We start from the raw sequence: 23,909 nt of genomic DNA on the forward strand, positions 1-23,909 counted from the left end.
TTTTGTAACACCACACCTTCAGCAATCGAAGGGTTAGCCATCAGAGGCGTTGTAAACTGCTGCAATGCTCCTGATGAATTTGGAGTTATTTGCTCAAGTTACAGCCCTCTTCCACCACGATCCACAGGATGGGTGAGTCATGCGTTCAAGGACTTGGGCGCTTCGCTGTTGTGGGAACATTTCCATTTTCTGATTTCCATGGGACCACAGAACAAACTAAAATGGCCTCCCTGATTCAACACTACGGTGGAAGATGGTTGCACCAAAATGATCTTGAATCATGCTTAGTAGGTTGGAAAAAATGACACATCTGACTCACTCCAGGATGAGATTCCTTCCTCCTGCATCTCTCGAGTGTATGAGTGTGTGTCAGAGAGAGAAAGAGATCCACCCAAGCTCTTTTTAACTTTAGAATTGAACAGATTCAGTGATTAAACTAGAGTTGGTTGTGCAAAATAGATCACTGAACATGTCATAACTGACATTCAAGGATGATGTGAATTCATAATGTAAATATAAATAAACTAGCGTCATTATATGGGCTGGTCCAGGTGTCCTATTTTGCCTGCTGCTACTGTATACAGAACACGCAGTGAAGCCCTGAACAAAGAAATCGGTTATAGCAGAAGTGAAAGGATAATCAAGGCAGCAGGTGTGGCAACAGTCAACAACAAATGAACAAAAGTGTTGGGTTGGGTGTGTCTGATTAAAACAAATGCTTTGTCATCGAAGTCCAACATTAATTATAGCAGGCACAGAAAAATATCACATTAAGCTTCAGGAACATTTTCCTCAATCACTGACAAAGAAAATTTAAGAAAGGAACAATTTTAGATGCAATTTAAGACATTCAGTCTAATGTGAAAGGAATGACTGAATCTATGTCGGCTATGCAAAGAATATGGCAGATTGGTCTGTCCCTCTAAACTATCGTTTCTTCTTAAAAAATACCAACTTGCAGAAGTACAATCTGAAATACGTCATTTCTGCATTTGAGTGGGCTGTGGTCAAACCAAACTTTTTTTTTTTTCTTAATTGGCCTGTCGAACTCCTTTCGTGCATTAACAATAAATGTTTGTACTTGTTTATGGGATGAAATTGTCAGTTAAACATCCAGTTCAAATTTCAACATGGTCTTCTTTGTCTAATTCAGTTTCAGTTTTGAGTCTGTCAGTCTTATTTCATCAACACTGATTTCTAATGAGGGCCTATTTACTAAGTGAACATGTAAGTGGAATTTACCTAAAGGATTTTTGGTAAATTATGACAAAACTGCCTTAATTCAATGAAATTTAGAAGCAATGCAAGTTTTAATCTTAATGACCTTTGGTCTTGTAGAAACCATTTTAAAGGACTTCCAAGTGGATATTCTCTGTAAAGGTTTCAGGCTTCCTCTTTGGGGAAACACAAGCAACATCAAAATAAGAACCCATAGTTTGAAGCAGACAAAGTTCTCGTTCTCTTAAATTTGAGCAAACCACAGAACACAGCCTAGTCATTTTCTCTACTGGATTCTCTCCATTCAACAAACCTAGCAGCCAGACAATGGCAGGTCTTTGTCTGCCCTCTGCAGGCAGAACAGGAACACTGCGGCACCAACTGCACCTACAGCCAACAATTTTACTGTGAAACCTCTGGAGTACTGATTTAAGTGTTGTAGACAAGTGTTTACCACTGGAAATGCAAAGCATGCTAAATTTAACACTTCACAACACAGTGTTACTGTAAAACAAGGTTTCTAGATCATTTAGTGCAGAGTGAGTCACAAACATGATAGTAACTCGATATCAAGCTGAAAGGAACTGCTTCACTGACCCCTTCTGGTTGAAAATATGAACTCTGATACATCACCAACCACACCCAGCACCAACACTGGGTGTGGTCGAAAGTGTGCACTCCAGTGACGAGGATATCCGTAGTTGAGAGCATTTACATTACTTCTTTTGACTACAAGCCTAAAAAAAGCATGATTTTCAACTGTTATTGCTTATCTCTTCAAGTCTATTTATTGATCATGGAAAGCACCAAATAAAATGTCAATGTCTTTTCTGGGTGGCAAAGAAGGAAATGAAACTTGTAGCTGGGTTACCATTCAAAACAACTTAAAAAAACAGACTGAAGTCAGACATCAAATCCCATAGATGGCATTGTGGAAAATGCTTTATTTCGCAGGTCAAAACAAAAAACCAGTTTGGAGCCACTGAGACAAAATTCATTCTTGTCTTCAAACACTGTCATTTCCAAGTCATTTCTGCAGTTAAGTAAGCACGTGGTGGCTGAAAGTCCATAGGTCAAGTGCTGGAAAGCAGAAGCGCAAAGTGCTTTCATTCAGACTGTCCCAGTGTCCTCTCACTTGAAGATCTTGCCCTGGTTGAAGGGTTTACCCACATGCTTGAATTCTCCCTCCCAGGCAAAGTACTCCTTTACCATGGTCTTGCACTCCTCGCTGTCTGGCTCCAGCTTGCGCCAGTCATATGATTCGTAGTCGACCTGCCAGTCCGGAGACAGCTAGGAGGAGAAGAAAAACAATACGTTAGTTGAATGCAAGTGACTTACCCTCATGGTTTGATGAGCTGATACTGTACCAACACAAATGATTATTAGATAGATATTCCAGCAGAGAATACTTGGACCATCACTGTGCAATGCAGACCGTGACAGTTGCATGTGTATGCTTACTAAAGCATACACGAGCTGCTGTAGCTGTCTCACAACTACAGCAGCACAGACACCTTACCAAACTACAAGATGTAATATTTATGTAAATTTTAGAACTTGATCATGGATGTCATTTGTGCCCATAGCATGAACCAGCCTTTTACTCACTAAAACAGAGACGACTGGGATGAATATGGTCTCTAGTTTCTCTTCCCCTGTCAGATTAAGACTTTGTGCCATGATTGGACACTGCCTTGCCCAAAGACAGGGGACCATCCACTAACCCCAAGACTGTGAAAGCATCAAATCCAACATTGTGTATCAGAAAAAATCTGCTCCAAGCCCAAGCATTTCATGGTGATGACACACAGGAATGACTGCCCAAATCAGTTTGCCAAAACAGGTAGTAATGGTTTGAACTTAGGAATGTTATCAAATCAGTACATCTGTGCAGGCGTGTTGACCATTTCAAATACTTACAGTGAAGGCCAGGTCTTGGCCTCTGAAAACCCAGATGCCGGAAATGCTGCTGTCGTTGTTGGTGCCAAACAAGAGGACACTGCCGAAGGCATTCTTTCTGAGTTTGTCCAGGCGCTGGAACATACCTGTGAAGAACATGGAGGGGTTTGAGATAGAGTATGCATTATATCAATCAATGGAGACAAAAAGTTCAAACATACAATGCATTATCAATTGGGTCAGATACATTGACGGTCGATATCCTGTTTGTCGCCAATGTTTTTCTTTTATCTGGCTGATCAACTTCATGGTCGCCTTTTCAGCTATGGCTTAAGCAAAAAAAAGGCTAAAACTGAAACACCTGTGGAGTCGTTCTGTCTTGCATTTCAATGCGATAAGGTCAGTGTCTTTATTGTGCCCACAGCATGAACCAGCCTTTAACTCACTGAAACAGAGATGACTGGGATGAATATGGTCTTTAGTTTATCTGCCCCTGTCAGATTAAGACTTGGTGCCATGATTGGACACTGCCTTGCCCAAAGACAGGGGAACATGTGCCTTCTCCAAAGAGTTGACTCCTGGTTTAAGTTCAAGCCTGTTTGTGCCAAAAAACTCTTGGAAGCAGTTGCTGAGTTTTAAAATATAATTATTCACAAGGCAAGCAGTGGCTTGAACAACAACCACACCTTGTTTGCTAATTCTTAGTTATATATATTCTGAACATGATCTTCAACAAATTCCCTGAAAAATTAATTCACTGAATAGGAGTCAAAGCCGCTCCAACTGATTGGGAAAGAAATAGGTGTAGGTCACAAAGTAATGTACACACTGCACCTACAGGCAATGTTTAAGTATGCAAGTGTAACATGCAAACCATTACACAAATAGTTAAGTACACAACTTTAAAAACGCAGGAAGGGCTCCAGACTAACTAGCGAGGTGTATTGATTAATTGATACTAAGTGGCCTTCTTTTCTGATGAAGTTGGGTCCCATAGTTGATACTGCAACATCTTTAAGTATTTGCATGCTGGACTTCTGTTCTTTACAATTCAATGGGACCCTTAAATTTAGTGAGTGGCAGCTCTTCCGACAATATTTGATGGGCTGCATTGAATTTTATTGTAATTTCAGTGTTCCTCTGCAGACCAATACATAGATTCCTGCCTTCAAAATGCTTTTGGAAGCAGTGCTGCAATTCCATTTGTGCATCAGTCCCTGCATACTTTGTTTTTTGCTGTTGTGCTTTAAGGGTGCCATGTTTAAAGTGTGCATTGAGTTTGAAAACTTTTCCCTACAAAATGTTGGGCCACAGTGAGAGCCTCCTTTTGCAATTTTGGATTGTAGTGTCAGAGAGACATCTGAATGATTTCTTCTTCTGAAAAATGAATCAATATTCTAACTGTAACCAAAGGCCCAAGCAAGATCACTTATGGACTGGACAAAAGTTGATGACATCTCACTGTCCATATCACTGCCGTTATGACAAGAGCCTCACTTTAGCTCTCCACTCTGCTGTCTTTCATTGTAATTCTCAATCTCTTCCTGGTGTCTCCACGACGCACAATTATTAATGAAAAATCAAAAACCAGTGACATTTCCAATTTGCACTGGTATCCCCAGTTATTACATTTAGTAGCAGTTTCTAGAAAAAGGTTTTAGAGTGCAACTAAACGATCGCAGCCTACAGCCCTGACAAGTCTATTGAGTGTAGTCATACTTCTGTCAAACTTGCCCCGTCTAAAAGTTTTCCTAAGAAGCCTACAAACTCTTGTGATCACATTCACATATGGGGAGAAATGTGCATTTCCTTCAGAACATCAAGCCAACCTGAACAAAGAGGAAACTCATGCCAACACATGAACCAGCAAACCCACATACATGAAGAACCCAAATCTGAAATCATGTTCTTTCCAACCACTAAGCCACCCAAATGCTCCAGATAACAATAAGGACTGAGAAAAAGAAATGTGCCTTCACAAAAATGACCTCAATAGACCATACAATCCATTGAGTCATTCTTTGGCAGCTCAAGGTGTTTGGTGAAGTAGCAGCTGTCGCATCTCACCTGTGATAAGGTTGCAGCTCTTGAAGGTGAGTGTGAGCTCCTCAGGGTATTTGTACACGCCATACCAGATTGAGTAGCCCTCACGGTCAAAGTTCTCCCAGAAGTGGGGAAGGGCTACTGACAGGGTGTCCTCGTTGGAATATTTTCTCTTGAATTCGTCCATGACAAACGCGCTAAAGAAGAGAGAGGAAGGTCAGGTCAGACAACTGCTGTCTGTACATGTAGTGGAGAGAAAGACGTGTGGAAATTAGGTAAGTGACATTACTAGACACTATACACATGTATTTGGTTTAACTCTGATTTGAAAGAAAAGGCTACTTGTCTGTTAGATTACAGGTATTGGAAAATAGACAAATTTAAGACTATTCACACAATTTAACCCTTCTTACAGAGTTAGGTTCCCATTCCCCAATATCCATTTTACTGTGCCCATAGCATGAACCAGCCTTTTACTCACTAAAACAGAGATGACTGGGATGAATATGGTCTCAGGTTTCTCTGCCCCTGTCAGATTAAGACTTTGTGTCATTAATGGACACAGCCTTGCCCAAAGACAGGGGACCACCTGTTTTCCATGGACAGGAGAGCTGTGATTGGTGTTAAGGCCCATCACCACCAAAAACACGGTGTGCAGATCACATAGCCTACACTGTAAACAAGTAAGTATTCAAATGTAATTGATGCCTCCCATGGACAGTCAGTCAGCTTCACCCACTAATTAGCACTCATTTCAAGAAGAGAGGATGTACTCAGGGAAATCTGCTGAGGTCATCAGTTGGAAAAAAGTTGGACTATTGGCTCACTGCTGGATTAAAAGTCTATGAATTTGTCTGCTTAAAATATTAAAAAAATACATATAAATTAAGATGCATACTTATACAGAGGCTACATATATAGATCATTCTACCTCTTTGGCAGGTGTGCAAAGGGGTCCTTGGTTTTGGGCTCAGCAGCCAAAGCAGCGTCACAGTCATCCATCTCTTCTTCTGGGGCGGGCTTCTTCTCTTCCTTTTTCTTTTCTTTCTTCTCCTGGGGCTTGGCTGCCTCTTTTCCTGCCTTCTCTTTCTTAGGTGGGGTCTCTTTCTTAGGCTGCATCTCAGCAAACTTCTTGGCTGGAAGAGCGGAACAAACAATGAAAAACATGTTTTCTGTTTAAATGTTACATGATCAACTTTGTTTTTGTACTCTCTGGAACCACTCTCTGGCTAAAACTATGTTGATGAATGGTGAAATATTTCAGGGAATTTGACATTTGTTTTAGGAGGAATTTTTTGTCACTGAAATTTAACTTACTTTTTAGGAGAATCTTTTAATTAGAATACAGCCTTTCCAAAAGGTTGGGCATGCAGCAGGATAAGTGATTGTTTTAACACTTTGGGCAAATTTGTAAATATAATTAGGTTAACTTGCACACACATTGAATTTTCAGTACGTGCCTTCAGATCTCATTGCTAGTGACTCACCATCAAACTGGGCCATCTTTTCACACAGCTTAACCTCTCCAAGGACGGTCTTAAACTGGGGCTGGTTGACACAGGTCACGAACCAGCGAGTCACATTGGGGTAAGGCTGACGGAAAGAAGGCTCAAGGACCTACAGGGGATACAGAGTTGTAAGGAGAGCTTCTGGAGAGCATCTGGATTGAAAAATCAGGTTGGATATCAGGTGTTGCTCCAATAAAGGTCACAACTGTGTGTCAAACCTGTTTGTAAAGCCAGAGCATGGAGCAGGCCACAGTGATGTCAGCAAGGCTGACCCTCTCTCCCACCAGGAAGGTACGGGTGTTCAGGTGCTGGTTCAGCACTGTCAGGGCCCTCTTCACATCCTCCTTGGCCTGCTCTGTGGCCTGGACAGACCCAGACAGAAGAGTGACTATGCAGTATACAAAACGTATAAACTTTAGTACACAGTCAAGTGCCAAATCTCAGCTACAGAGTGTTGCACTCTGGCCAACTGAAACTGGCACCAACCTTCCACCACAGCTACCAACTAATACTTTAAGTCTTAAGTTTAACCAGAAAATGCTGAGCTGCAAACCTGCTTGTTGAACTGCATGATTCCCAGAGTGGGGAAGACCCATGCGCTGGCTGGAGGGATGATTTCTGAGTCAGCGAAGCTCACCCACTGCAGCACCTGGGCTGCGGCCTGGGGCGTGGCACCACGCAGGGCATCATTGCTCACTGTAGTTGAAAGATGGAAAGTGTTAAAGAAAACAGAACAAGTCTCCCATGTAATGCATGCACTATACCTACAAGCACACCTAAATGAAACTAAACCATGTTTTCTCCACAAAGAAGAACCTAAATTGTCTGACAAAGATGTACTGTATTAACAAAGTGACCTGTGAATATTAATTTAATAGTTTGCTAAATAAAGCCATGAATTTCACAATACACAGTGGGAAACAATAAGTGATATGGCTACAGAACAAAAGAGCAAAACTGAAATGCCTCTAGAGTTATGCCTTGTAGCATAATATTTCAGTACCCTAACCTCTGTCTCTTCACTGTGCCCATAGCATGAACCAGCCTTTTACTCACTAAAACAGAGATGACTGGGATGAATATGGTCTCAAGTTTCTCTTCCCCTGTCAGATTAAGACTTGGTGCCAGAACTGGACACTGCCTTGCCCAATGACAGGGGACCACCTGTTTTCCCCAAAGAGGGGTGACTCTTGATTGACACCACAACAACTGTTCTTTGAACTGTCCCCTTAAATCTAGTGGGATTAACTGTACTTCGTCTGAGACATTAGAACTATGAAGAGTCATTTTGGATGAACAACCAAATTGCCAAGTTAACCAAGTATATGTAAATGTGAGACTTACAGTAGTGAGCAATGGCATTACTCTCAAACAGACAGAAGCCGTCATCTCCCTGGTAAGCCGGCACCTATAAACAATGGCAGAATTTGACTACAATTTTCCATATGCATGTTTTTGCTTATACTCAGGTAGTTAAGTACATGACAAGACATTAAGAGTGACATGGTCGAACCAGTTTCAGCCCTTTGACTTATTACATTTGATCATTGGTTAATGAACTTGATTTGTTTATCACTGTTGACAACTACACTACAATCCCAATGTCAACACTCCAAATTTTATGTAGGTCATGTAAATGTATTCCATTTGAATATTCCCATTTAGACTCTACTCACAATGTAGTACTTTCAGATTAAGACGTGTGGAATATTCTCATGCTATTCAGATTTTAGGAGCATTCTCTGGATGTGTATCCAGGACATTTGCAATTTGTGCCTCACATTAGGTTTTTCTACACAGCTTGCAACACACAGCCTCTTGCCTTTTAACAGTCAGCTCTGCCCACAGTACACAAACCGACTAGCCAACAGTTTGCAAGGCCAGGGAAAGATGCATACATCATTGAAAATCCTATGTGACTGGTCAGAAGGAGAGCTACACCTACTTTTAAACATCAAGACTTGGATATCAGCAGGATTTTGGGTACACTTGATATCATGGATATAATGGAATATTCATTTTCATGAGCCACATTAACTGATTAATAGGAGTCTATTAAATCTACATACTATGTACATGTAAACAATCACTAAAACAAAAGTCATTGTCAAAGAGGAAAGACCCTTTAAGCCAAGCACAACTGCTCAACTGGAGTAATCCCATTCAACCAAACCAAAACCACTTGCACTAACCTTGCCCAGAGGGAAGTTGTTGAGGAAGGCAGGGGTACGGTTCGTCTGCCCGAAGGTGAAGGCAGGGGGGTTGCTGGCAACTTTGAGGCGAGCACCACTGTACTGGGCTGCAATCTGGGCCTTGAAGGCCCGCCAGTTCTCTGGGTACGTGTACAGAGTCTATAAAGAAAAAACAACATTGCAACTGAACAATCTAAAAGCACATTCAAAACGTGAATCTTATTCTAAGAAAAGTGTTACATTTGTTTGCAAGTTAGCTGAAAATTAAGCAAACCCTAAATATGTTCCCTTGACAATATCTCACCAAGCTGAAAGAATTCATGCACTAAGCCTTGTAGTGGAGTTTTATTTCTTTAAAATTTACTATGCACTATCTGCAAAATGCGTATATTTTAGTAAAGACACAGACCCGGTTAAAAGGAGGTAAACTTGGTCTTGTAACGGTATTGTGGTCGACCCAAATTAAAGATGCCACCTAGACTGGGATGCTCGACCATTTAAACTGGTCTGTGCAGGAATGCGAGCAGGATTAAAGTTTAAAGATCTTAGGTTACAATAACGTCACCACCAACACTGGACAATTGCACCTTTTACACCAAGTACAAGCAAAAATGTAGTTATATTCACGTGGCTTTAGCTTTAAAAATGCTAACTTATGCTAGCTATCATTACCGGCAATATAACCAGGTGGCCTTCGTGAACATTGTTCAGACAGACAAATCATATATGAGTCAGCCTTAGAAGTACGCAAACTGGATTTAAGTACCAACGTTAAATGAAAACACGTAATTGTAACAGAAAGTTTCCATATGTTGAAAATAGCCAAGGTAACGTGGCACAAGTGTGGGCCAGCAGAGGGGCGTCATTCAGACTGAGTGCTACGTCAGGTTAGCAAAGAGCTAACCTTAGAATGAACACTGAATGAAATTCTTTGTAAATAAACCCAATAACAACTACCTAACAGTCCACTGGCATCATACGCGAGTAAAGCTGCTCAGTAAGAGTGCAGATGGGTCTGATTTTCAGCGGATTGTAACACGAAAGTTCAGAGAAAACGCCATAAGTGGCCATCTCTCCATCTTACTCACCCCTGCCGCCATCTTCAGGACGAGAGAAAGAAAGAACGAGGGCGCGCTGACGTATTTACGACCACAGTACGTGCGCGCCCTTTAAATTTCCGCGTTCACGTGTCGCATCATCTTTTGTACTGACCAGGTGATCAATTTCAAAACATCTTATTTTTAAGTTGCTATTAATGACAGTTGTTTTCACGTAAAGACAGACTAATGCTTTAATAAGATACAACAAAACATACTCTGATATTTAAAACAGAGAAGAATACAAAGATATAAGAACAAATAAAAATACTTTATTGAAGTCCACATACAAAACAAAACAATGTATAACTGAGGTGGGAATTATGACCGAAAGAAACAGTAAATTAATATTATGGATTACATCTGCATCTCATGCCATCTTGTTGTCAATTTAGCAAGCATTTTCCTGGTTATAACATAATCTTTGAATTGTACACCAGATCCAATGCAAAACCTAGAAATGTAGGCTTTATAGCATATTAATAAAATTATGTTGCTCAGGGGCTTCAAAACCATTGTAGAAAAATATTCATTTTAACAAAGAAACAACTATACTACTACATAAAAATGTCCAATGTGAAATGTGCTCTCTCTGGGGCGAATCAGCTCACAAGACCTGCAAATTAAATATTGAAGGAAAGTTCAACAATCAATCACAAAACAGAGAAGTGAAAAAAATGTCAAACTCATGTCATACACAATACAGCTAAGATTGTTGCACTGCATATGAAACAATTAAAAAATGTTCTGTCAAACTATGAATCACATTTTCCTTATTTGGCAGAATAATTTGACAATAAATAAATCCATGTTCAGCATTATCAGTCATGCCCGTCTGACGAACAAATCTACCACTAATATGACAATGTCCTGTGTAGTACTCACCCAGATAATCGTCCATGAGAGACCCAATGGCAAACTGAAAAACAAGGGAAAAGTTTATTTTTAACTTAACTACTGTGTAACCTTTGAGATACAGTGACATATTTTATTTTTATTTTTTCCTATGGCCAGGTGAAACATTTAAAATTTAAACATAAAGAAGAAACAAAACACTCACAATGTCATTCTTGTCCACTCTTGTTCCCACAATCTTCAGCCGGATCTCATCATCTTGCTGGATTACAATGTCCTTGAAAAGAGGAGGAGAAGACATCAGCACAACAACTTTGCATACAGAATTTATAACGTTACACTTTAAGTTCCACTCTTGCTTTCTTATGTTTCCTGAAAAATACCTTCTGAGCAACTGTAACTACCTGGATTTTTACATGTAATTTACTTACTTTTAAAAGTTGTCAGTGGCAAAGCAATGAAATTATTTAGTGAACATTACATTTATATTATTAAACTAATTATGTAATATTGCAATTGTTTAAATTTGGTAAGCTAATGAAAAAAAAAAATTCTTACTTCATCAACTGTCTTATAACATGGAGGATTCGAGTTGGGATCAAACTCCATTTCTGAGGGGATGGACTGTAAAAAGAAAGAGATAAAAACAATATCAATCAAAAACTGTATTAACGTCCACCAATTCAACAACTATATATGTTAAGCTGACTCACATGACGAGAGATGAAGCAAGACATGGGACCAATTTCTGTGAATAATCCAACCTGCGAGAAAAAAAAAAAAGTAATTTAGATGAGGCACAGAAAAATTTCCACTATCAGTTATTCATTCCTTCATAATTAATACATCAACCACTACAGCAAAAACTCTTGACTGGAAGCAGTATTACTGCAATAGTTAAAAGAAGTTCCCTTCAGCAGAAGAGATTTTTATTAGACTGAGGCATGAGCCAATATAAAATACAAGTATGTCTTGTATAATTGTCTTGGCTATTATATTCATAAACTTTATTATATCACAAAACATCTTATATAAATTAAATGATTCATTGGAAAACATATGTAAACCCAAGTTTTAGACATTAAAATAACCAGTTATGTTAATGTACATGTTTTGGACATCAGAAAATGTTAGCAAGAAGCAGCACAGTGTCAAGATGATATATTATCATCCAGAGGACTGCAGGATGGTAGCGGTGGTGAGTTTGGCAGACAGACCAGAGAGGGAGTTAATATGTCAGATTTCACATGCCATCATTATATACCCCTTACCTTGTTAACCTGAGTGACCACAGCATCAACCACTTCCCCTTTAAAAGGGCGGAACACAATGGCCTTGTACTTGACTGGATAGAGGACAAACCCTCTCCCCGGCTGGATCACACCTGCACCGATGTTGTCAATGGTGGTAACTGCGATGACAAAGCCATACCTGAAGGGGAGATATAAATTAATTATATTAGTTAATTAATTAATATTAGTTTTCCAACCATTATATCTCAGATGATATACTGCAAACCAAGCAATCTTAAAAATACATGATCTGAAAATTAAATTCCAGATGCTTAGGCCCAGTAGGTCACCAGTCTTGCAATACACTGGGTGAAACCCTGCACAGTATGATACTATGATGAGTTTAGAAATAGCACAGACAATCAGAGATTTTTGACTAATTGGTTACTTGACAGATCTCCTACAAAGGAGAAAGAAGTGCCCATGTGTTTATTTCTGCCTCCTCCTGTTTAACTTTGCTTTCAAGTCCATTTACAGTCTCTGTCACATTTATCTAAGGAGCGCAGAACAAAAACAACAGGATTTTGACGTAACTGCACATAATGGAGTCTTGCAACCACTCACTTGCCAGTGCAGGTGCCCTCCACTTCTGTGAAAAGCTTCTGCTTCACGGTGTTGAGGAGGTTGGGACCAAAATACCTCGGGTGTAGTAAGATCTCATGCTCCAAAGAAATCTGTTAACATAAAATAAATACGTGCATTGCGAGACAACTGTTCAATGGGTATTTTACGGTTTAGTTAGATACATCCTGCCGGTGCTGCCTCGGTGCATCTGACAAAAACAACAAAAAAATGGTGGTATTTCTGCACAGGTATAAACAAGGAGGTTTTACAATGCGGAGGGGGGCTAGAAAAGTTTAGTTCAGCTACATTATCTATGCTAACCAAGCTGCTATCGTGCTAAACACACACTGACAAAGAAAACATTGTCTACACGACTTATAACCGGCTCACACACGAAGAATAATAAACACACTTACATGGTAAAACATTTCTGTTGAAATGTTCAATCCGTATTCGCTTATTTTTCTTGTTTTTATAAAGTATCTAAAACGTTTCCCCCGTAATGAATTAAAACCTGTCGCTTATTCGCAAAGGAATCATTTCCGGGGTCAGGGGTCGGTTTTATTTTGGTTTTGTTGCCCTGAGTTCTGTCTCTCAGGGACCTCACGCTTCACTTATATGGTACTGAACAAATCCAGTTAGAATTGGGACACACAACACCAGCACTGACCGAAAACCATAAAACATAACCTAATTTAACTTAATTTTTTAATTAGTGGATGTTTCTGTAGGGTTTGTTGGTTGTAAACTGCATAAAACGCTCCCTGGTAACTATGGAAACACTGCACACAGTCCACCGCACACACAGCCTGATCCCTGGCGGTGAGGAGGACTAACGCATGAGGGCGGGGACAGACAGCAGGCGTGACTCAATACTGCACTCTGATTGGTTGGTTTGACCGAACTGGTAACATCTGACATAAACAAGAATTTTTAACACTACGAGAGACTGAGGGTAAAACTAACATTTTTATCAGAGTATGTAACGATTTTCTACATAGGACTGTAATATAACCCATCGCATATAGGTTTATATAAACTGCTCAACAATGAAGGTGACTGAAAGTTACAGAAAGCGATAATATTTTTAATTTTTCAGCATCGCCACCTCGCAAATATTTGCCTGACTTCCTTAATCATTCTGTGAAGACTGGAAACTTAACTCCGAGCTAAGTGCTGGTCCTGACACTCCCCCCTCCCCGACTCCTCTCCTGCGATTTCCAGCCACTTTCCAGCTGACTGACATGGCGAGGAACCTCGTCTCGAGATTATTTCGTCCCCCTGTCTTCGCACAGCTTGTAAGTTGTCAACACTTGTCTAATTTGTCCTGTTTTAAGCACTGTTTCTGCATTATTCAGTTGACTCCGCTGTGCTCCGTCCAGGCGTCTCTCCGGTCGGGTTGCGTGTTTCGGGAGCAGGCTGCGGCGGTGGTGTCTGGGACCAGACGTTTCTCCAGCGACCCACCACAGGAGACGATCAGCCGCTATCCAATACCCACCAAAAAAGACCTTCCTTACGATATAGTGGAGCTTATGGAGGAAGTTGAGTCAAAGGTAAAACCTTAACAGCTGAGTTATTGAACTCTACTACACATAAACACTGTCAGGTGTCTGACTTTACAGCCTGCTTAACTTAATAATTTCCTTGCAGGGAGGATTTCTGCCTAATGTCTTCAAAGCCCTGTCTCACAGACCAGCAGAGTTCAGAGCCTTCTTCGCTTACTACAATGAACTCATGAACAAAGAGACAGGTGCGTGTTTTAGTTAACATACTGTTAAGTGCAAGTGGTTTTGGTCAGAGGCGGTGCTAGAAATGTCAAGGCCCAGACACTGGCCCCCTGAAACCAAAGAGTTAAAAAAAAAAGACCCAGTCAGGGCATTGCCACTCATCCTTGCTGCCAATTTTTTCCCCCCAGTGGCCACTCGCGGTATTGCAGCCAAAACTAGCCCAAGAAGCATTTTCCCACATAGGCCACCATTGTAAAAGAAATATCTATTATCCTGTTGACAGGACACCTCAAATTTCAAAGGTCAGTCATCACTCTTTCTATTATGAAAATAATAAAATTAAAATAAAATAATTCCTAGAATGCAGTGATGGGTAGAGGCCTGAAAATCTGTACTCAAGTAAAAGTGCAATTACTCCCAAAAAAAAAAAAAAAAACTCAGGTAAAACGGAAAAAAATCATTTGAGAAACCTAGTCATGTAAAAGTAACTAGTAGGCTCCCTGGTTAATTTTAAAAAAAGTAAATGTTACTTTCCCTTTTTGTAATTTTTTAGGGTGTATTATAATTATGAAAGTAACATTAAAGCTACTACAATGAGTTTTTAACTGAAACAGTTTCAATGTATTACTGATGCCTTAATGCGCAAGCTAACAAGATCATCAGCGAGAGGATTGACCATAACTTTATAGTTACTCTAAATGTTTGCCACTGGGTCTGATTCTCCTTGAAACTGGATGAGCCTTTGTTTAGATTTTCCCAGGCAGCAAAGTTACAGTGAGTGGTGCGTTAGCCATTTAAAAAGAAGCAAGAGCAGGTTTTTCTTTGGATAATTTTTATTTTCTACATTATATTTTGTTGGTGTTTTAGTGGAAGAACTACTGCTTTTGTCCACATGGGCCTCCAAAATCAATAAAATATAAAAGTTCTTTGTAGAAAATTTGATGTTGATTTTTGCATCTCATTAGGTTAACTGATTTCTAAAGCACAACAATAAAAGAGGCCAACAGACCATGAGCTACAAGATAAGCTAATGTCAGTAACATCAAAGATTAAGGTTGCACCTGAAAATTAACATGGCTAAAGTTAGCCAACTATATTTTCACCTGTAGTATATGCGACTTACTTCAATGTGCTTGTGGAGGTTAAAAGCGTAGTTTTTTAAAGGCAGAGATCTCAGTGTTTTTCAGGAGGCACAGCAGCACTTCATCATGTAATTGTTGCCTTTTTTAGATGTTTGGATAAAAAGTGTGGCCAGGGATTGTTGCTGTAAGCTCCATAATCTGGGTTTTGCTCTGTCATCATTGCATTGTTGTCAAAAGACAGATGGTGCTTGTTTTTCTTCCAGGCAGCAGCAACTGCCTACACGTAATGTCCACATTTAGAGCAGACTAGATGTAACTAATGTATAAATTACAAATGTGGCAAAGTAATAAGTAGATTACAGTCTCAAAAATATACTTAAGTATGAGTTAAAGTACAATTTTAAAACAGGAACATTAAAAGAAGTCCTTTTTTACTCACTTGCATTACTTGTATCTTGTTACTGCTCACCTTGCTGGTGTGCTTTAGGCAGGGGTGGCAGTACTACAGAATCTGGTTTCAGTCTGACACCAAGTAATACAAAAGACCACAGATATTAATGCCGATATTCATATTTTTCATGATATAAAGTAGCTAATGTACCATCAAAGAGAAAAATGTCATAACATATGAGGTGAATGTACTAATTATCACAAAACAAACATGAGGCTGTTTTTACTGTTAATCACTTAATCACATGCAAGTTTAACCACAAGGCAAATTTCATGGTAAATAAAATGTCATGTGAATTCCCACATGCACACGACAGCAGCAGAGATGCAAATATTGCAGCATTAAGAAGAATGTTCAGGTGCGCAGGATGTGATCTAAGATGTTATGGATCCTGGATTCAAAACAAAACTTTTTATCAGTAGTATCAGTTCTTTGGGGATCGATCTACCCACCCCAAATTCCAGGTCTCCTATGCCACTCAAGGCCCAAATAATCACTCACACTTAAGTTGCTACAAGCTCAGATGACACATCATTCACTACTTGAATAAGCCAAGATGTTATTTGTCACTGTTGCTACTGAGACTCTTTTTTTTTTTGAGGGCTGTGCTTTGCCCGTGTGTTGGATTTTGGTGCCAGTTAGGCCATGGAAACGCTCTCTTGGAGTGCAGGTGGTACATGAGGAGGCGGGTGTGACTTCAGCAGGTGATTAAACAGCGGTAGGTAGTGTAGCAGACACTGTGATAAATAAGGTCTGGTTTAAATTGGTAACTACCAGGTAGAGAAACAAAACAGACAAACTGTCATTCAGCCCGTCATGAGCAGCATGTGCTGTTTTTGTGGATTTAGATGTTGCCAGATTTAACAGCGAAGACTCTCAATTGGGAACGTTGTTCACAGGTAGGAGTGGATGTTGTTGTTGTTGTGAGAGGGCCATAATAAAATAAAGAGATCATGTTAAGAGAACACATCAGGCATTAGGATTTTCCTTACTTCATTTTGTGAAATAATGGGTGATCACTTAGCCTACATGTGAAACATGACTTATTGAGAAAGAAGAAACGTGGCCCCTGAGGCTTTTTAAGAACCAGCAGTTTTGAATATAGACAGAGGACCCATTATCATGTTTCAGCTTCTCAGAAATGACTGATGAAAATTAGCCCTTAATGAGAGGACATTAAGACATGGAGAACAGAATCTAGCCCAGAGGTGACCCACTCCACTTTAGCTAATATTTGACTTCACAAACCAAACTCTGTCAAACTCAATCGTGCAGTCAGTGTGTGGTTATTGAATAATCAGTCTGGCTTTTGCTTGTGTGTGAAGCCATAGTGGTTTTCTGTCTCTGAGCATTTACACTTGACATTTGATAATACATGTGTTTTTAGCAATGCGGCCACTCCCTGAATATCAGGAGCCCGTTTTAAGAAGCATGTTTAAATATTTATCTGTATAACTTTGTTGGCTAAAACCTTTAACACAACATACTCAAATCTGGACTGATGTAGTAGCGTTACTTATTGAGACATTGTGAACTTTAACATGTAAAGTTTTCTTGTCTTTTCCAAGTAGATCCTGTGATGTAAGTAAATACAGTAAACATGCTAAAAACACCACATCTCAGGAAGTCATGTATGATTATCTGCATGTCATTGTCATTGACCTTCACATGACAGTTCTTAATGATAATGGTAGTGAATAATAGCATTGTGTGTGTGTTTTTCATTTTCTTGTTGTTGTGTGAATGTCTGTTATTTCTAATGTCTTCCAGGTGGATTAACAAAGGCAGATCGTGAGCTGATTGTAGTGGCTACCAGTATCCACAACAAGTGCCTTTACTGTGTGGTATCCCACAGTGCACTGCACCGCATTTATTCCAAGAAACCCACTCTGGCCGATCAGGTATCGTCTTTGATTGATTTTCCTGACTTCCACATTATAATACACATATCATTTCAATCAGAAATCTTATTGTGTGATGTTTGAAAAGTGTTAAATGCAGTACGGTTTGTGATAAGAGTGGACAAGATGTTGCTGTTTGCCAAATGCTTACTGGCAACAGATTCAGGATATTTCAGAGGTTGACCAGTCTGCTAAAGAGATCATTGGGCTATTTTTGTAACATTAACCTATGATCAAAATTATCATCACATCTGTGTACATTATAATTCTAACATATATCTTACTGCAAACTTAACAAACTACATTTCATAGGGATGAGATTTTATGTATGAAAGTGTTTTCCTCCTTTTTAAATTAAGTTTGTATATGTGTTTTCTTTTGGTGTCTTTCTGCATTACTATAAAACAGTGAAAAAATAGCAAAATGATTATATATTAAATCACAGACATTCCCTGCTCCCTCCTTCCCTTTCACCCAGGTTGTTGTTAACTATGAGAACGCAGAGCTGTCACCTCGGGAGCGAGCCATGCTGGACTTTGCGTTGGCAGTGTGCCGCTCCGACACCATCACAGAGCAGCATTTCCAGTCTTTGGAGGAAGTGGGCTTTGACCGCGAGGATGCCTGGGACATCGCTGCCATCGCTGCCTTCTTTGCCATGTCCAACCGGCTCGCTCACCTCACCGACATGAGGCCAAACTTAGAATTTTATAATATGGGCCGCGTGCCACGGGACAAGAGCAAAGACGGAGGCCAAGAGAAAAAGGAGTAGTGTGATACAAACAAGATAATCAGAAATCAAAGGTGACAAAGGTTTTTCTCCCTTTCATGTCAACAATGAGATGTTTTCTAAGTTATCTTGAAATGAAGTGCAATATCAGATCTACAGGTACGCAACCTGACTGCAATTAAATTTGAACATTAACACTGGAATTAGTCAGTGTGTCCTGAGATCATAATTTGGATTAAAAATTGGGCCAAAAAAAAAGTTGGGAAAATAAACAAACAAGAGTTTGTTGATGCCATCATGCTGACCTTTATTTAATTAAAATGTGTGTGTAGCTTTTGGCTTCTGAAGTGGGACATACCAGAAATGTTTGAAGAAGAAATATGAGAGACGATCAGACTTTGCGAGATGTGTTCCTTCCTGTGTGTATTTTTGTTGGCCCAGCTGTTGTTTTTTTGGTGACTCAGCATTTTCTAATGTGTCCAACTGTTTCCTCCTTGCCTTCACATAGGTGGTGTTGTTTGTTCACTTCCCACTTCACTTGGGGAAAATTAACATTATGCAGCTAGTTGTCCATTAGATTAAATTTAATCACACAGTTTCCTGTCTGTTATTTTCTTGTTCAAAGTTTCTTGCTCTGTGTTTTGGTGTGTTGCCTAATGTATCGGTACCACCTGCCACCAAGAGTGCAAATACGTTACTGAGATTGATTACAGCGTTGTAAGCTTGTGCTCTTAAGTTTTAAAATGTAGCTGTTCTGCTATGCCTTCCCTTTATTTTTTTAAACAAATTGTTATTTTCCTGATATATGTAACATTTGACACTTCTTTTTTGACTTTATCACTTAATAAAGATATTAATTTATTTTGGTAATAATTTATTTATAATAAATCACCTGTATCACACTTCACTGCTGGCAGGACAGACTGTGATGAAATGGTAAAAATGAAGAAATCCCATAATCTCAATGAAGTACTGTGCATCACCAGCAGATGGCATCACATCAACATGTAGCAGAAAGGTTTAAATTTATACTGCGAGACTAAAGGTGAAAGATTAATGTGATCTCAAACCCCATTAGAGCTGCACAGTGAGATGCATTAGCCAACACATTTTTTTAAAAAACACTCTTATTCCACCAACATGGTTGGGATCATATATGATGGGTGCAAATCTGAGCTCAGTTTCTTTTACTGGTGTTACTGATCTAAGTTCAGTGCTAACATTTTCCCCTTAAGTTTATTTTTCTGGCAACCTACTTTTTTGTGATGCAAGGCAGAGATGTCTCCAGGCGTCACCAGAAGATTTACTTTGGTTTGCACGTGTGAGTGACGTTAGAGTCACACTGAGATGCGGTGAGAACACCTATGCTAATTGGCGTGTTCACATGCTTGCAAAAACGACCCTGCTCACTTGAATATTTAAGATATTCACACTTGAGAAAATGTGCCTGACTGTGAACAGAGCTCTGTGTGAATGACTGATTTCAGTCCAAAGAATCACAAATTAGCATGTTGAGTAATGATCTGAAAGTCGTCCAAACTGGATATTTGCTTCAGTGGGGGTGGGCCTCTTCAGATACACACACTCTTATCTATATTAAATTCTTCTGACAGAGCTCGAGACACATTGTTAAGCCGTGTGAAAATGAATCCACTGACAATACGAAAAGGTCATTTCCTCCAGGACTTGTCCTGTCCTGTCCTGTCCTGTCCTCATCATCCTGATTAAGTGTCATATGTCTCAGCAACTGCTCATGTACTATTACAGTTCCTCATTAAGCACCAGACCTCATGACCCCCATGTCTCCTTTTAGTATTAAAAGGAGACAACAGGCTCCAGACGAGGTTAATTTATGGTCTGTGGGACCCCTTGTCACTCATCTTGTAAGTCTTCAGGCCAAGAATAGAATAGAATAAAATAGAATAGAATAGGCAGATAAAATGGCATCTGTTTGTGGTGCTTGATCAACAAGGTTAACAGCTTTCAGATGGAGGCTTTCAACCGTTTCTTATTGTAGCCTGTCTGTGCATTGATGGACAAATCAATAAGGTTTTATTTCTGCTGCAGACTGGAAGAGGAGTCTGGGGAGGTTTGTTGGCACTGTGTCTTTATTCTCACAAGGCAGATAAAACAAGTCAAATGAGCAGGCGAAAAGAGAGTTAGTGGAGCAAGTGAGATGAGTGGTGAGGTTATGGGTCAAGTAGGAAAAATATGGGTGAACACCAGTGAAGTAGACATCATTAGGATTAACTTCCATGCAGATGGGTATTACTGTAAATTAAAGAGCATTAGCAACAGGTTTAAGACATGAGCAGCAGCCCTGATCCATGAGGGGAGATCCTGCATATAAATTCCAGTGGTGCGCAGCAACTCACCCAAAAATGACCTCATAATCAGAATATAAGAATCACTTTTCTACTCAGAGGTTTCACTCACATCACTTTAGACACACGTTGAGAGAGTGAGCAGTGCACAAAATTGTGACAGAAACCTACTTTAGACCACGACATGAATGAAAAGGATGACCCAGAGAGATAATGTGCAAAAGAGAGACGTTTCAGCGTCAAGTCAAATGCAAATATTGAGCCAACATGTCTGAGAGGAGAGAAATATTCACAGATACAGTTCCATGACAAGATCCAGAACAGTTATGTAGTGACATTTTATTGTTATCTAGTGTTTTCAAGGTCAAAAATAAACTTGCAATTACAGTTTATGGTTATGATCATAATATTTCTTTTAAACTAAAAAATCAAGTGATTATCTCTGACTTTTAAAATGCTCGTATAAACTCTCGTAATAAATGTGGAGTGAACTTAATGATGTGACACATGAAGCTTTTAAATTTCCAAGACTAAACTCTGGTAGGAAGTGCTTTATATTGCACATGGTTTACATTATGTTTCAGAGTTTTCTGTTACATCTCTGCACTGTTAGGGCTGCAACAAATGATTATGTTGATTGTCAATCAATCTGTTGAACATTTTCTCGATTAATCAATTATTTGTTAGGTCTATAAAATATCAGAAAATAGTGATAAATGTTGACCAGTGATTCTTAAAGCCCAAGATGACGTCCTAAATGTCTGTTTTGTCCAGGACCCATACTCAGTTTTCTATCATAGGAGAGTAAAGAAACCACATTCTTCATTTAAATGGCTAGAATCAGAGAATTTTTAATGTTTTTGTTTAAAAAAAATACTCAAAATGATTAATCGATTATCAAAGTAATTGGTGATTCATTTAATAGTTGACAACTAATTTATTAACTGTTGCAGCTATATCCACTGTGGCTAGAAATGTAGTGAGAAATCTAGATCAAATATAATCTGTTTTTAACAAATGCTGCCAGTTATTATAAAACGGCAACTATTTTCAACACAATCATGGCATTTTTCCTTCAAATAAGCTGACAGAATATAACCTTTCACATGCTTTTGTTTATACTGACCAGTGTGACAGAAATTTTACATCACTCACATGCTTCATCATGCATCCTCTGATGTGAATCTCTTTGTGTCTCCTCCAGACTTCCTACAGTAAGGACTGGGTCAACCCATATAGCTCGAGGAGAGATAAAAAAAAAAAAAAGGGGGGGGGGAGTTTTTGGAAGAAGTGCTTCTCATATTTTATGCCTCCGCTGGGTGTTCAGGCAAACTTGTCCGCCTCGATTTAACACAACTTTGAGAGCTGTCAGACAACTCTTCCATTCTTTCACACTTGCAGAGGAGAAGAGCCAGGCTGTGCTGTTTTAAAATGAGGAAAAATTCATGCAAGGGAAAATGTTGCGGGATGTTCTACCCCAAAAATTGAGTTCTCAGCTTTTTATTTTTATTTTGTGGCGTTTGCTTTTTCAACCCACTAACTGTAATGTCAAATTCAGCTCTTCAACAGTACATGTGTTACTTGGATGTGAGGGCACAAGGTGTGAAAAAACTAATGATGTGGTGTAAAGCGTAGATTAGGTATCAGAAATCAAGATAAGAAGAAACAACTTTCACAGTTTGGATTCCAGGTGTATCAGTGCTGCAGGCATTTGAATGACAAGCCGAGAGAACAGATTATAGAAATCTTTCCTAGATTAGAAACAGTGCTGCTGCATACCAATAAAATCATGTTTTTTTAATGAAAAATGCCAATATTCCTTTAGTGTTTAAGAAAACTTTGATATTTTAAAAGGCTAAAGATAAACTTCTGACATTGTGTTATTTAAATGAGATGCTCAGTTCTTGAATGTCTGAATAGCAGTATTTTCTCTTCCCTACAGCATATTAATACACCTGAAACAACAATGAACATTTGGTAACATTTGGTGTGTCTTAGTCCTTTCTAAGCCCAGTCTGTTATTTGATGATGTATGTTGTTCTTTTGGATAACGTGGCGTGGTGTCTTGTTGTTTCACCTGTACAGACTACATGCACAACTGCTAAAAAAAACACAGTAAACAGTAAACTTAAATCCCTCAAAAGGAAAGAACCAGAACTTCTTTCTCAAATCACCATTATGACCAACAATTCAACAATTACATACCAGGAGAAAAACAGGCAGATATTTGAAATCTTATAAATAAAGATGTTAACTAGACCCATAAAGTGTTCTTCAGCTTGTTTCCATAGGAGAACCCTTATTAGTTCCTGGTTTAAAAAAAAACTTCTATAAAGAGTCCACTTGGAACCCTTTCAGACAGGTTGGCCTAGAACCCAGCATGAGGGGGAACACCCAGCACCCCTCATTAAAGGTTATACAGAGAACTTTTCTGCAGTGTAATGACTCCACACAGAACTCTCTCTGGGGACTCAGGGCCTACCCAGGGGGTTCTACTGAGAACCTTTTTTTTAAATAGCAAGGGTTTCATCTAGAGCCTACCCAGGGGGTTCTACCAAGAACTCTTTTAGATTATGGTACAAAGAATCCTTGACGAGAGAGTTCTTGAGGATTTGAGCAGTTCTTGGGGATTTCTTTCTGTTTTCCAAAAAGGGTTCTTTGGAAGGAAAAGAGTTCTTAGTCTTACAAAGAGTGTACAGAAGCCTCAACACACCAGAAAGCAGCATAGTCAGGAAAAATGTGTTTTAAGTAAAGGGCACTACCATGATCACAGTCGTGCTCCATTGCTCACAGTTCTGTGGCCACCTACCTTGTATGCACATGACACCTATTCATTTAAGTCATCGTTTGACCTGAAGTTCATGCCCACATGATTGATTGAAAATGTATTCTGGAAAATTAAATTACTGATTCTAGTAGAATTTGACAGAGCATGAAATTATGTGAAAATACGGGAAATAATCAAATGTAGTGGCTGTTACACGCTGATTATATGAGGAGTTCTATTTTAGGATGGCTTTTTCCTTTAA

At 39.3% G+C, this 23,909-nt stretch overlaps 3 protein-coding genes across 3 annotated transcripts; 1 reads left to right on the forward strand and 2 right to left on the reverse strand.

The window, feature by feature from the left end:
- Positions 1–2,133: 2,133 nt before the first annotated feature.
- On the reverse strand, positions 2,134–10,072 carry eef1g (eukaryotic translation elongation factor 1 gamma). The gene is made up of 10 exons (XM_084719056.1): positions 9,949–10,072; positions 8,861–9,019; positions 8,013–8,076; positions 7,222–7,364; positions 6,887–7,030; positions 6,648–6,777; positions 6,092–6,296; positions 5,185–5,357; positions 3,139–3,263; positions 2,134–2,508 (listed from the first exon to the last, which is right to left on the reverse strand). Exons 1-10 carry the CDS (start codon positions 9,958–9,960, stop codon positions 2,350–2,352), a joined length of 1,314 nt encoding a protein of 437 aa, XP_084575182.1. The 5' UTR covers positions 9,961–10,072; the 3' UTR covers positions 2,134–2,349.
- Positions 10,073–10,209: 137 nt separating this feature from the next.
- polr2g (RNA polymerase II subunit G) lies at positions 10,210–13,238 on the reverse strand. The gene is made up of 8 exons (XM_084719058.1): positions 13,085–13,238; positions 12,669–12,778; positions 12,084–12,243; positions 11,526–11,576; positions 11,371–11,436; positions 11,018–11,089; positions 10,843–10,876; positions 10,210–10,573 (listed from the first exon to the last, which is right to left on the reverse strand). The coding sequence occupies exons 1-8, from the start codon at positions 13,094–13,096 to the stop codon at positions 10,560–10,562; spliced, it is 519 nt and encodes a 172-aa protein (XP_084575184.1). The 5' UTR covers positions 13,097–13,238; the 3' UTR covers positions 10,210–10,559.
- A 175-nt stretch (positions 13,239–13,413) lies between these two features.
- Positions 13,414–18,759, forward strand: LOC146326725 (uncharacterized). Its single transcript, XM_084719057.1, has 5 exons — positions 13,414–13,966; positions 14,051–14,221; positions 14,319–14,418; positions 17,699–17,829; positions 18,308–18,759. Exons 1-5 carry the CDS (start codon positions 13,913–13,915, stop codon positions 18,596–18,598), a joined length of 747 nt encoding a protein of 248 aa, XP_084575183.1. The 5' UTR covers positions 13,414–13,912; the 3' UTR covers positions 18,599–18,759.
- Positions 18,760–23,909: the final 5,150 nt, after the last annotated feature.

Source organism: Lutjanus erythropterus, chromosome 5, assembly GCF_056507025.1.
Source record: "Lutjanus erythropterus isolate fLutEry1 chromosome 5, fLutEry1.hap2, whole genome shotgun sequence".
Lineage (NCBI taxonomy): Eukaryota > Metazoa > Chordata > Actinopteri > Lutjaniformes > Lutjanidae > Lutjanus > Lutjanus erythropterus.

Coding starts and splice junctions, on each gene's coding strand:
- LOC146326725 (XM_084719057.1), top strand. CDS start 13,913: ATGGCGAGGAACCTCGTCTCGAGATTATTTCGTCCCCCTGTCTTCGCA. Junction 13,967..14,050: donor CCCCTGTCTTCGCACAGCTT/GTAAGTTGTCAA, acceptor TGCTCCGTCCAG/GCGTCTCTCCGGTCGGGTTG. Junction 14,419..17,698: donor ACTCATGAACAAAGAGACAG/GTGCGTGTTTTA, acceptor AATGTCTTCCAG/GTGGATTAACAAAGGCAGAT.
- polr2g (XM_084719058.1), bottom strand. Junction 12,244..12,668: donor GAGGGCACCTGCACTGGCAA/GTGAGTGGTTGC, acceptor TCTCCCCTTCAG/GTATGGCTTTGTCATCGCAG. Junction 10,877..11,017: donor GAGTGGACAAGAATGACATT/GTGAGTGTTTTG, acceptor CTTGTTTTTCAG/TTTGCCATTGGGTCTCTCAT.
- eef1g (XM_084719056.1), bottom strand. Junction 7,365..8,012: donor TAATGCCATTGCTCACTACT/GTAAGTCTCACA, acceptor TTTCAACTACAG/TGAGCAATGATGCCCTGCGT. Junction 2,509..3,138: donor GCCAAGACCTGGCCTTCACT/GTAAGTATTTGA, acceptor TTCTCCTCCTAG/CTGTCTCCGGACTGGCAGGT.